This window comes from Drosophila takahashii, chromosome 3L (assembly GCF_030179915.1).
Source record: "Drosophila takahashii strain IR98-3 E-12201 chromosome 3L, DtakHiC1v2, whole genome shotgun sequence".
Taxonomy (NCBI): Eukaryota; Metazoa; Arthropoda; class Insecta; order Diptera; family Drosophilidae; genus Drosophila; species Drosophila takahashii.
Genome location: NC_091680.1, coordinates 29,625,840 through 29,639,851, shown reverse-complemented (window position 1 = coordinate 29,639,851; position 14,012 = coordinate 29,625,840). Strand labels below are relative to the sequence as shown.

The window sequence follows — 14,012 nt, the reverse complement described above, 5'->3', positions numbered from 1 at the left end:
ATTGTCTATTTAAAAGTATCTTTATTGACAGCAAAATCCAAAGTAGCTCCCCTCAAGACGAAAACTTTGCCCCGCCTTGAGTTGTGCGCAGCTCACCTTCTTGCGAATCTTTATAATCGTGTAAGACCATTGCTTAATTTTCCGATCACAAAGGTGTTCCTATGGACGGACTCGGAGATCACTCTGCATTGGATCAAAACGCATCCGTCGTCGTTGTCGGTTTTCGTCTCAAACCGAGTTGCAGAGATCCAAGAGTGGTCGGAAAAAGCAATTTGGCGACGTGTCCCCACGAAAGTAAACCCAGCGGACATCGACATAGTTTTCGTGTGGGTCTTTCGGTTTATTCAAAGGTGCAAAAAAGCGTCGCAGCCCTTTGAAAAAAGTATTACTCCAAGAGAACTGAATTTTGCGTTCGAGAAAATAGTGAAAGTGATCAAATCTCACGAGTTCATCGACGACATAGGCAAAATTCGCAAAAATAAACCGGTAGCAACGAATATTCAAAAACTAAGCCCTTTTCTCCAGGAAAAAAAATTAGATTGGTGTTCCTCGACATTGCTGCGAGTTGGGGGTTGGTTATTGAATGTTCCTATCCCTTACGAAGCCAAAATCCCGTTGTTGTTGTCAAAAGGCTCACAGTTTGTTAAAACCTACGTGTCCTACCTGCACGTTACAAATTGTCTTGCTGGCCCTCGAACTCCTGTAAATCTGTTGCGAGAAAAGATATGGTTGGTTAATGCGCAGGAAGTTTGCCGCAGAACAGTTCGTTCTTGCATTCGTTGCTTTCGGTGAAAGCCTCAACTCTTGACGCAAATCATGGGGAGCTTGCCATCAGACAGACTTCGAGCTCTCCGCCCTTTTAATATATGTGGTGTTGATTTTTGTGGCCCATTTAACACAACGTATCGTAGCCGTGGTAAGCCACCGTACAAATCATACATGGCATTATTTGTATGTTTTGCGTCCAAAGCGGTCCACTTAGAGTTAGTGTCTGGCCTCACCACTGATGCGTGTTTGTTGGCATTCCAGAGGTTCGTGAGTCGACCCGGGATTTCGGAGAAGGTGTGGTGCGACAACGCGACGAACTGTGTCGAGACGATCGCCACATGAGAGAGTTCCGGGCCTGTCTGGAGGAGCAGGGGGGCGGTATCGCAATATTCGCATCAAGAAAAGGATGCGAGTTTGCGTTCATACCGCCCAGAGCACCTCACTTCGGCGGGCTTTGGGAGCACCTGTTCCTTCGGACGGTCGGAGAAGACATGCTGACCGCGGAGGAGCTCGGAACTCTGCTCACCAGCGTGGAGGCCGTTCTCAACTCCAGGCCCCTCGGAGCGATCAGCACGGATCCCAACGACGGCGAAGCCCAGGCCATCTACTGATCGGCGGACCCCTCTAGCTCCACCCTCAGCAGCGCTCCCAGACCAAGTCAGCCCAACCTGCTTACGACGATGGCGCAGTGTCTCGTCTCCAGGCAAAAAACAAGTGGCACCAGGAGGTCCCAAACGTCGCCGTGGGAGCTCTCGTCGTCGTCGCCGAGGACAATCTTCCGCCGCAGCAGTGGATAATTGGTCGGATCGTGGAGGTGCACGTCGGCGCTGACGGCAAGGTCAGAGTTGCGGACGTGAAGACGAAGGATACGACGTATCGGCGACCGGTCCATAGACTGGCGGTGCTGCCTGTGGCGTGCTGAAGACGGCGAATGGTGTAAGGCGGGAGCGGGAGCGCAATAAAGCTTTAATCGCGCTCGCGAATTCGCCCCGTCTCTCGCCCCCTTTGTTAAGTTAGGCTTAAGCATTTTTATATTGAAATTAAAGAGTTAGTTGTTATATGAATCTCATTGCGCAAACTCCCTTTCGTCGTCGAATTTTCACTGCAATCATAAGTTTCGCGTTTCCTTAATACAAAAGAGTAGTAATTAATATTAATAGTATTACCACTAAAAGTGGTAAAAAATCAAGATTTTTAAACAAAATAGAGCTTAGGAGGAGTGAAAAGAAAAGCCCAATATTAAAATTCAAATCTATTTTTTTTTGAAATTTTTTCCATCTTTAAAGGTTCATATGCCAAGTATTAGACTATCGAAAATATTCGCAGTCTCTTTGCTTACTTGCTTACTCAGTGGAGCAATAAATTAAAAAAGTTGGTTAGTTTGTACAATATATTGTTTTATTATACCAAGATATACATTTAAAGATATATACTCAGAAATTTGTAATATATCTCAAAAAAAGAAGTTTCAATCGAAAGGATTATTTAATGAAACGGATTCATTTTTGCCTTGGCCTTTATTCTTGTCATTACTTTCCGATATGGTTTTCACATATTTTTTAATCATAATTTTATTTTCTATTTTTTTAGTTCCTATTGCCAACACTTTTGCAATCCCAGAAATGATATTTGAGGAATCAGAATTAATATTTATGGCACTTTTTATGTTCAACAAATTTTTTTTAGTTTTGCAAACAACACATATTACTTCCTCCCGACGTTTTGTCGAATTGTAGCTAAGGCATTCTTTATGGTAGGAATGTTGACAAAGAAAATAAATTGACTGCGTAGTCAACGTCTCACGACAGATATCACATGAATCATTACGAAATTCCATTGGATTGTTTGTATAGAGAGAGAGCATCAAACTAGATCTCCTTATCTTATCATTAAAATTTGCAATTAACTGTACTTCATTTGCTGAATCAACAATATCGCGAATAATTTTTTCCCTAAGTAATGGTTTAATCCGTAATGCTTTTACTTTATCATTTGAGCAAGAACTTTTTAACATAATAAGAAATGTTCTTTTACTTATATTACAATTTAAAGAACCTTTCGGATTATTTTCAATTAATGTATGTATACATTTATTTACAGCTTCATGTTGCAGTGCATCATCATTCTGTTGGTTGTTATTCATTTCTTGTATTCCATCAAAAAATGAATAAAGTCTACAAATAATTAAAACCCTATCCAAACGCAGACCTTTTTTTTTTACAAAATTTAAAACATAGCTCGTAGTAACTTGTTTTTTTTGCCACAGTACAAGATAAAGAAGAAGTAAGTAAAAATATAAGTTTTCGTTACAATTTGGAAACTTTTCAATAATTTCGGCCAACACTTTGGAACGATAGTCGCTTTGATCTGGCAGCATGGACAAAAACGAAAGAATATTTTCTGGTGTATTAACATTTTCAAATTTTATATTCTCCAAATAAGTAGTGGGACTTACTAAAAGCTTTTCTGGTCCATATTCTAAAAATCGATGTAATAAATGTTCTTCTTCAACTTGGCTCTGATTTCGAATTTTACATTCGAAATACATTTTTGATAAATTGGATAGTTGTTTTAATTCCGGACTGCTTGTACAATTTAAGATTTTATTATTATCTGATATCTGCTGTATTTCATGCTTAATTTGTTCACGCTTAATGCAACATTCAATAAGTTTTGTATAACTGTTTGAAGTCTTATTAATTTTGTTCCATTCAGATAAGTATTCCTTTAAATAACTATTGTATCTCGAGCACAAGAGTTTTGAAATTACAGAATACGGCTTAATAAAACCAATAGTTTTAATAAATTCTTTAACTGCTCTACTTATGTCGCCTTTTAGTAGTAAATAATTTCCGTATTGAAACCGTACTAAAGCGGCTTCCTGTGAGTAAGTACTGCCTTCTCGATGTAATAATCTCAGTGCAACATCGTACAAATTTTTTTCAATTAATAGGCGTATTTTATTGCACATATTCAGCTGCTGTAACAAAATTACATTACATTTGTTTGAGACATGGGAATTGCTTATAATATAGAAAAAATCATTTTCACCGGTTATGTGAAACAACTCTTGTAATTGCTTTTGAAAAACTATAATTTTGTTTTCTGTATCTACAACAATAAGAGTAGAGATGTTTTGCTTTAAAATAGATTTTTTTGCGGTGACAATAAGGTAATGACCTACCCACGCAAGATGTTTCTTTGTGCCTTCAATGGCAAAACAAGGCCCTCTTCCCTCACGGGTATAGCAATATACAGCATCTTCCCGTCCCACTACCAACATGGACTCTTCAAAACCGTCTTCTCCAGGCTTGCGCATCGTACTGCAGTGGTTGAAATTGCCTTTATCATTATCGAGTATTAAAGTTTGATCTATACAGCTTTTCTCTTTTAACATAAAATAGTAAACTCCTTGAAGACATGTAACAAACATGCCATGAGTTGGCGGATCTGATTGCCAGTCACTGATGTTAAAATGTATTCCATTTATTGCATATCCAGATACAGTATGCTGTCGAATATTTGCAGAAAAAATTCGGTTAATTTTCCCGTAATGCAGAATCATATCACCATTCTCGAAGCCTATGGCTAATAAAAGTAATTTATCATCGATGACTTCTGCGTTAATGCATGAAGCAGTACTTGTAACTTGAAAGTATGCCGATGCAATTATCGGAGCTCCTTGATTTTTGGTTAATCTTTTCAAATCGTATATATCAATGTGAATACCATAATTAGAATCCGATGTAACAGTTGCAAGCCAGTTATTTAATGTAAGGGAGCACAGAGTGATAGTATCCCGTCTGGCTTGAGATTTAAAGGTAATACATTCCCAATTCGAAAGGTATACAAGAATATTTCCGTTTTGATCACATATTACAATTCTTATTTTCATTTCCTCTGTGGTTGATTTCGACTCGTAAAAGCAGTAGCACGATATTTCCGCCGCTGACGGACATTTTACAAATGGTAATGCGATTATGTTAAAGAGATGAACTTTTTTCCATTCCGATACCCTTTTATCCTTATCCATTTTATTAATATTTGGTATAATGATTTAGGGAAACTATACTTCGTTAAATGAAACACATTGTATGGTTTTTATTTTGTAAGGCCAGAATTGTAGGCACAGTTAAGAGATGAACACGAATAAGATTTTATTTTTGGTCTGTATATTTTCGACAAAAATAGAATGGTGGTATATGAAACAGGGAAAGACGTCTAATAGCCTCTTCCCATAGAGTCCATCCCACACTGGTCGAAATGACCAATTTTTTTGCATAAAATCAAAATTTTTATGGTAAAATATATTGAATTAACTTTAATATTCTTATAATATATTGTTCAACTACAAACAATCGATAATTTTATGTTGAATATTTGCAAGTCTGGAGTTTTGCTAGGGTCGCAAAGTTCGTTGACCGATCAGCTGCTTGCAAGAAATAAGAAGCGGAAAATAGTTAATTAAGTTTGACAATTCGCTATTTTTAATTTTGTGCAACAATTTCAATATCCATTCAACGGATGGAAGATGGTGGATGGAGCTCTGTGGGAAGACCCTATTATTTGTAGTTTGTTATGAGCGAAAAAGCGTTCGCAAACAGGTTGCTATGAGTGGGCCGAAATGTAAGCTGTTCTGCGTACGAAATAGGGATGTCGAAATATTTAAAAATATCGTATCGATGATATTTTTTATTTAAACAAAAAATCAAAAAGTATATTTGATATATCAGAAAAAAAATATCTATATATCAGGTATTTTTGATATTTTTGTTTTATTAATTTTTTTTTTTAATTTTAAGCTGCATAAGCAATAACCACTAAACATTAGCCCACATACGATCTTAAATTATATTTTTATAATTTTTAGTTTATATTTATTAATAAATGAAAGAAACCAATATTTATTTTTGCTTTCTTTTGCTTTTATTTATAATATTAAAATCAAGTATTTCCCGCGCATTTTTTTTCTTGAATTCTGAATGCTATGCTATGCATTTTCACTTGCCGAAAAATATATTTTAGCGGCGCTCATCTTTCACATATGTATTTTTTCTTGTCCCGATGAAAAGTGAGACCACTTAAAATTATAAAAAAAAATGTGACGAAAAAATCGATGATATATGATAGTTATTCAAAAAAAATATCACGATAAAAATATTTATTATATTGATATTTTGATATATTTTCGACATCCCTAGTACGACAACATCAATGTTTGCAGCAAAGACTCAAAATATATTCTGCACTTCGTAAATAATAAGTAATATTAATTTAAAGTGTACTTTGTACTCCTATAAAGTTCCAAAGTTTCTATAATTTACCAAGAATAGCATAAATTTGGTTTCGTTTACAAATTTTTCATATTAATATTGGCTAGACAGAGTCTAAGAGCGGTAAGAGCGGTGTGTGGGGTACGGGAGGTTAGGCTCCCCCCCCAGTCAGCAATATGTATGCAAACTCTTTGTAGGATATGTTCTAAACGTTCAGATATGTTTTTAAACTATTTTCTTAATCTATTTATTGATATATTCTACAATAAAATTAGGAGAACGCAATTTTACGACAGTTTTACCGAGTTGAAATCCCCCTTCGTTAATGTTGAGCTGACAACTGCTCTTCAGTCAGCTGTTATTGGATGGTAGATGGTGGATGGAGTTCTGTGGGAACACGAGTTTCACATTTGTCAAAAATCCTAACCGTTTCAAACGAATGAACTCTATGGGAAGAGACTATAATTTAACAACAGCCATAAAACCATGATTCTAAGCAATTTTTAATTTTTTTCCGCCATCGATTTGCAGTTATTGTTCCATTTTCCATAGTCAAGAGGAAGAAGTCATAGTTGCACCGAAAAAACATTGCCTAACTATCGCATATAAGAGCCCGTCAAAGTCCGTCAAAATTGGATGGCGGACTAACTGGGAACTTTTCGTAACGGCAAAACCTTACGGACCATCCGTTCAACGGATGGTGGATGGAGCTCTGTGGAAAGACCCTATTAAATTAGATGTAGCACTAACTGGCAAACTTTCAGAACGGCAAAACATTTCGGAAGACCCCATAAATAAATTTTAAAAATCCACAATGAAGAATTCTTTGTAACCTCTTCCCACAAAAATTTATCCGTTTAATACCCTCTGCTCCTGTTCACACTGAAAATCACTGGAGCAACGACAGAAGGTATGAAAAATTTTTGTTTGAAATCGAGACATGGTGATATTTATGTTTAAATAACTAGAAGTCAGGAATGAAGAACTCAATACCTTACGTCCTAAGCGTGTGAGGCGTTAAAGCAACAGAACTAACTTAACTTAATTTTAATACATACCTTAGCTTAATAATGATGTACTATTTTTATACCAGTTACTCGGAGATTAAAGGGGTATATTGTATTCGTGCAAAAGTATGTCACAGCTAGAAGGAAGCGTTTTCGACCCCATAAAGTATATATATTCTTGATCACGGTCACTAGCCGAGTCGATCTAGCCATGTCCGCCTGTCCGACTGTCCGTCCGGATAAACGCTGAGATCTCGGAAACTACAAAAGGTAGAAAGTTGGGATTACCCACACATATTCTTGGGCTTCCTACGCAGCGCAAGTTTTTTTCAGCCGAGAAGTCGCTTCTGAGGTACTTCCAGAAGTGACTTGGCCGACACTTCTAGTAGTGACGAGCCGGATCGGACTACTATATTTTATGGCTCCTACTATGTCTTCCAGATGTTACCAAAAAGTGACTTCTGGACTAGAGCCGACAGAATTATCGCTTTCTTGCTTGCAGGTGTGTACTGTAGAACAGCCCACCGGGAAAATTCCTCTGGAAAATAACATATTTTCATGAGGTTTCTCCATACAAGCGGAAGGGACAAAACCTCATTCACTCTTACATTTCTTCCATCTCTGGTTTCAAAATACACGGGGGTGACACAAAAAGTAAGGGGGAAAAGAGGTTTCTATCTGGATCTCTGGCAGAAGAATGCAGGCTAAAGTCCAGTGGTTTTTCAACTTCCCCCATTATAGATTTTCCACACGTACTCAGTTATGGTTTTCCTCCACTTGCAATATCTGTTTTTCTACACCCTCCCAGTTTTGGGTTTTCCAGACCCTCGCAGTTTGGTTTTGCACTGCTTTGCAGTATCTCATTTTCCACAATAAAAATGTTTTTTGTGTTAAATGTTTGTTTATTTTTTAATAATATTTACAGTCGAAGCATTGGAACTACAAATTTTTAATGCCTGAAGCATTCCCGGTTTGCTTGGCCGAATGCAGTTCTTAGGTATCCATGTCTTGTCTGTCCTCTGAAAACAGTGTTGCCAGATGAAAATTTTGCTTCCCCCCTAAGAAATCTCAAAAAGGCGATATTTCCCCCTAAAAAATCCAGTTTTCCCCCTAAATTCAAAAATTCAGTTAATTTCGAAAATATACAAAAAAATAAGAAATATCTCAATATGACGTTGTAGAAATATTGAGATTGGACAAATCTGTGTATAGTAATTTGTTATTTAACATATTATTTATTTTTAATATATTTTGAAATATATGTATATTCTTTATACTTATGTATATACTACAAAACGAGATCGAATTTTAAGAGATCACCTCGAGAACTTCATCTAAAAAATTGGTCTTGTACACTTCCTCGCTATTGAATAGCTTATACATTTGAGGGGATGGTTCAAAGCTATTGCATTTGTTTGGTAAGGTTAATCTTATTCGAAAAAGAGCATCGGCGGTTTTGGTTGCGATTCTGTTTCGCAATTTATCTTTAACAATGTTAAAAACCGAAAATGCTCGTTCAACAGATGCATTTGAAAATGGCAAGCACAGAAGGGACATTGCTAGTTTTGATACATTGCCAAATATTTTGTTATCACCAGCATCGGTTTGTTCGTCGATTGTAGCCCAGTATTCATCTGAGGACGTTGCTTTTGTTTCGACGCGATGCAACAAATTGTACTCGGTCACAGTAGCGTCGATGTCAATGCCAAGTCCCTTGAAAGATTCAACCAGTTCAGAAATGTCTTCCTTATACTGACTGGATGCTGCTTTCGGTGCAAAAACACATATTTTTTCAAGGCATTTTGTGTTCTTGGGAACTCGTGCTTGCAATTCTTCCGTGAGTTTAATCAAGCAGTCCCTGCATCGATTTTTTATGTATATCAAGTGGTCCGGCAAGCAATTTGAAGACAACTCATTAAAAAGGTATCCATAATTTATGCAATCCACTGGCATCAGGAAGTTTTTAAACGGAAATTCGCATAAATCTTGTGCGTTTGCCTTTGCCAATTGTTGTGGCACAACAATTTTTTGCATGTATGAGAACAATAAGTCGTTTAGATTCTTCAAGGGCTTCAAAGGTTCCACTGATTCGGATTGGAATAATTTGTTTACTGATATTATCTCTTTTAGTGAGCATTGAAGAAAAATCAAGTACAACTTGTTCTCGACGTTGTACATTTGGAACAATGTGTCAGCTTTATATCCAGAGTCACCTCGTTCGGACGTACGAGCCATTTCAAAATGGAGCTTTAGAGAGTCCCACTCATCTAAAATTGTTTGAATGGCGCTCAGTCTTGCCAGCCAACGAGTTCCAGAAAGCTTTGCAATTTTTTTTGGGTCACAGCCAGCAACGATTTTATGCAAGCGTTGAAACGCGATGTTCCTGCACGTGCTATTTGAGAACCATTTGTGTGACTCCTTGACCATGAAGTCCAAGCTTTTAGGAAGAACATCACATGCATGTTCAGCACAGAGGTGCAATGAATGCGAAAGGCATTTGACTGTGACGAGGTGTGGAATTATCTCCGTCAATCGAGATGAAACTGAATTGTTTTTTCCAGCCATTGCATTTGCTCCATCGATGCCAATGCCGATCATGTTTTCCAACTCTAACTTATCTGCTTTCAGTTGATCTTTTATGCATTTTGTCATATGCTCGGCGGTTCCATTTTCCAGTTGGATAAGACGATAGAAAGATGTGCACACTTTACGTAGAGTCCTGCTGAAGTAACGAACCATGATGCACATTATTTTCGTCGTGTCGATAGCTGAAGTTTCATCCACTATCAATGAGAAGTGAGAATCTCCGATATCTATAATGAGGTCTTCCAAAGGGCATGGCGACAAAACATTCATGATCAGACCTAAAAACAATTGACACAGTGAATTCCAAAAAAAGGTTGCAATACATTTGTATATAAATTATAAATGCGTTAAATATACCTGTACATTTTGTGCGGTGCAGTTTGATATTCTTCAAAGCTTGAGAGTTTATATCCAAATCTAAGATCACCTCACACAAATGATCCACTGCAAGAATACTGCAGTGTTCCGAAATGAATGCCGCAATTTTTAACTCAGCCCTCTTCCTACTTTCTTCGATTTTGGGCTTTAAAAATTTATCCAAAACAGCATTGCTTTCAAGTGTTTTCTTCTCGCCAACATTTCTAATGTGTTTTTTTGTTGCAGCATGTTCGTCTAAGCCTTTGCGGTGCGCACCAATTTCTGCTTTGCAATAAACGCACAAAGCTTTGGAGTTGCTACCTGGCGATGGTTTCAACCAATCTTAAATAAAACAAAAGTACATGTAAATAAATGTACATTCAGCTTGTGCACTTTTGTGCATTGTATATTTAACGCTTAAAACTGTTTTACCATGTACAATTTAACTCACCTTTAAAACATGCTTCAGTCTCCCATTCCTTTTTATATTTTTGGACATATTTAGTTTTTGGAAGCACTGGAGCCATGTTAAACTTAAATTCACTTAATAACCAGTAATCACAGTTAGAAAACTTAAAAGCGGGTTCCCAGAATCCGCCAACATCAGCTGGTAACACTTGTACTCGATAGTAGAGTCGAGCGCAGTATTTTTTTGATATTTTTGCAATAATTAGGTGGTATTTATGCGTGGCCATTTTTTAGGAAATCACATATTCTAGTTTTTTTTTCAAAACATTTGGGTAATACAATTTCAAAAAAAAAACCCTAAACTTTCCCCCTAAAAATTTCTCCCCCCTAAAATTCCCCCTAGCACGTCAAAAAACCCCTAAATCTAGGGGGAAAACCCCTGATCTGGGAACACTGTCTGAAAATGTCAAAAATTGAGTGCGTTAGCGGAAATAAAAATATTTAGATATGAATGTAAGACCAGGAATAATAATATGAGTAATTACCATTATTACGTCTCCGCACAAAATTAAAGGATCTCTCCAGAAATTATGCCTGGTTTGCCATGGCCGATCATTTTTCCTCTGATCAGCTGTTTTATGTCGTGTATTTATATCAAAAACTATAATAAGAAAAAATAAAATATGACAAACGCAGGCGCAACACTTTTGGTCCCAAGAAGTTTCAATCGGCCTGGCTGAAATAAATGTAATATTTTGATTAAGTTAAATAACTAAGTTAGTACTGAAGTACTATTTATACAACCATTTAATGAACCCCTCACACCATTTACCACTGGTAAAGATTAAAAACATTTCAAGTGTCACTGAAATGAAGAAGTTGTGTTGAAGATAGCATCCGGAGGCGTATATTTACTAATGGCGAAAATATCTGTGGTACTAACCTTTGTAACGCTGAAATAAAGATTAATTAAAAACAACATTTATTCTATCAGTCCCCTTTTTATTGTTTTTTAGATTAAAATTAACTATTTTCACTTTTTTTTTCACTTTTTCCAACCAATTTAAAAATTATGTGACCCTGCATCATATACTTGATAATACCAACATGGCAAATGCAGATAACTTTTGGTCATAATTTCGTTGAAAGTTAAGGTCATACTTTGCACGCGAATAAATATTTAGTTTAAACAATATTTGTCAGGAACCGTAATCATATAGGCATATTAGGCATTTTTCGTGTTATTAATACCACCAACACGAATTTTTATTTTTTAACAACAAATTATTTTGTTTCACAGAGAACGTTTAAAAATGTATAAACAATAATAGTTTTCTTTGTAATTTAATGACAATCCTTGAAAAATGTGATCAAATATTTTAATCGTATACCGTGGCTCTTCTTAATAATTTGTTTTTAATCCCACAATTATTTGTAAACATTTTGAGTAAAATAAATTAAAATCATCAATAAATATTATGATTATAGACACTATGATTATAATTATTTAGTTTAATTTAATTGATATTTAATATTTTAATATTTTTAATACTAAAAATTTAAGATAAATGTGAGAACAAGATTTTTGGTTTTGGTGTAAGTCATAGGATTTTTTTATTTTATAAGTTGTTGATTTTTTTTGTTAAAAAAATTATAATCATAGTGCCATAGAAATCACACAGCGCATAAGTGTCCTGATAGTAATGCTACTCAGAAATTATCTATCCCCACACCGCCGCCTGCAAAAAGGAACAGGATTTCAAGAACACAAAAACCAACTTCTCACTTTCCCGCTGGAAGCGGTCTGGCAGACCGGGTCTGCACACACACACTAATGGGCTGCCCGGTGCACTTTACTCATATCCTGCAAGTAGGGATGTCGAAAATATATCAATATATAAAAAAATAAATATTTTTATCGTGATATTTTTTTGAATAATTATCATATATCATCGATTCTTTTTTACCCTTTTTTTTGATAATTTTAAGTGGTCTCACTTTTCATCGGGACAAGAAAAAATACATATGTGAAAGATGTGCGCCGCTAAAATTTATTTTTCGGCAAGTGAAAATGCATAGCATAGCATTAAGAATTCAAGAAAACGCGCTAAAAAAAATGCGCGGGAAATACTAGATTTTAATGTTATAGATAACAGCAAAAGAAAGCAAAAATAAATATTGGTTTCTTTCATTTATTAATAAATATAAACTAAAAATTATAAAAATATAATTTAAGATCGTATGTGAGTTAATGTTTAGTGGTTATTGCTTATGCAGCTTAAAATTAAAAAAAAATAAATAAAAAAACAAAAATATCAAAAATATCTGATATATAGATATTTTTTTTCTGATATATCAAATATCATTTTGATTTTTTGTTTAAATAAAAAATATCATCGATACGATATTTTTAAATATTTCGACATCCCTACCTGCAAGCAAAAAGGCGATAATTCTATCGCCTCTCGTCCGAAAGTCTCTTCTTAGTAACTTCTGGAAGATAGAAACACGACAGAACACATTTTACAAAAACATAATATATGTACATATATCGCGAAGAAGTTTGACCTACGCACTTTGTATTTTGCTTTCAAGCGTCATTTCGTTTCGATATTTCTTTATGATCAGTGCGATTTATTCTACATTTTTGTGTTAGTGATGAAATGCGGAGTGAACCTGTTTTTATCCCTGTTACTCCTAGAGTAAAAGGGTATATTGTATTCGTGCAAAAGTAGCCGAGTTGACGTAGCCATGTCCGTCTGTCTTCCCGAAATCACTTCTGACTGTGTAGTATGCGCATATAAAGAGTACACACTGTACCATCGGCCAAAATATCAATGCCAAATATGCAGGATCAGCACTCTTCAAGTGTCAATGAATCCGATCGCGCACGCCTTTTGCGGGTGATAAGCGGCTGGGTCGGCAGTTCCCACAGACCGGCGACACTAACAATTTGATCCAAATAGCATTCCCTCTCTGAGAACCACTCTCAGATATGTATAAGATTTATACATACAAACTAAGTGTTTTCGTTGGAAATATGGAATTTTTGTTTATGTTTCATATTTCTATTTTTATTGTTGAATGCGGTTAGCACCAAGCTTTAAAATGTGACATTCCCCCTTTTTTTTTAATTATCTTGGTGATTTATAAAAAGTTAAAAAGTAAAACCAATATACTGGGGCAATTCCGCCACATAGGGGGTAAAATCGCCACACCATTGGGGCAATTTCGTCACCTGAAAAATGTAGGGAATTTAACGACTGTAAATATGCTATTCTGATTAAGCGTACCATTTTTGTTAACGTCCTATATTGGTTGCTGCTGCCGTTAGTCTGTTCGTTAGCCAGCTCGTCAAATACAAAAATATGTATTCAAAATAGGTGCGAATTTACCCTAAGCATGGGGTGGCGAAATTTCCCAACACTTTTTTAAAAATATTTAGTTTTCTTCCGAAATTAGGCGCGAAGTTAAAAATCACAAACACTATCACAGAAATGCACATTATATCACTGTGTATTATATAAAAAAACCTGCATCTTATCCCTTTTCAACTGTGGCATACAGAAAAAATTTCGTCGAGAACTAAATGTAACTTTTGAACTTTTAAAAC

At 35.8% G+C, this 14,012-nt stretch overlaps 1 protein-coding gene across 1 annotated transcript; it reads right to left on the bottom strand.

The window, feature by feature from the left end:
- Positions 1–2,144: 2,144 nt before the first annotated feature.
- Positions 2,145–4,921, bottom strand: Vps11 (vacuolar protein sorting 11). The gene has a single exon (XM_070214848.1). It carries the CDS (start codon positions 4,799–4,801, stop codon positions 2,237–2,239), a length of 2,565 nt encoding a protein of 854 aa, XP_070070949.1. The 5' UTR covers positions 4,802–4,921; the 3' UTR covers positions 2,145–2,236.
- Between the last annotated feature and the right edge of the window lie 9,091 nt (positions 4,922–14,012).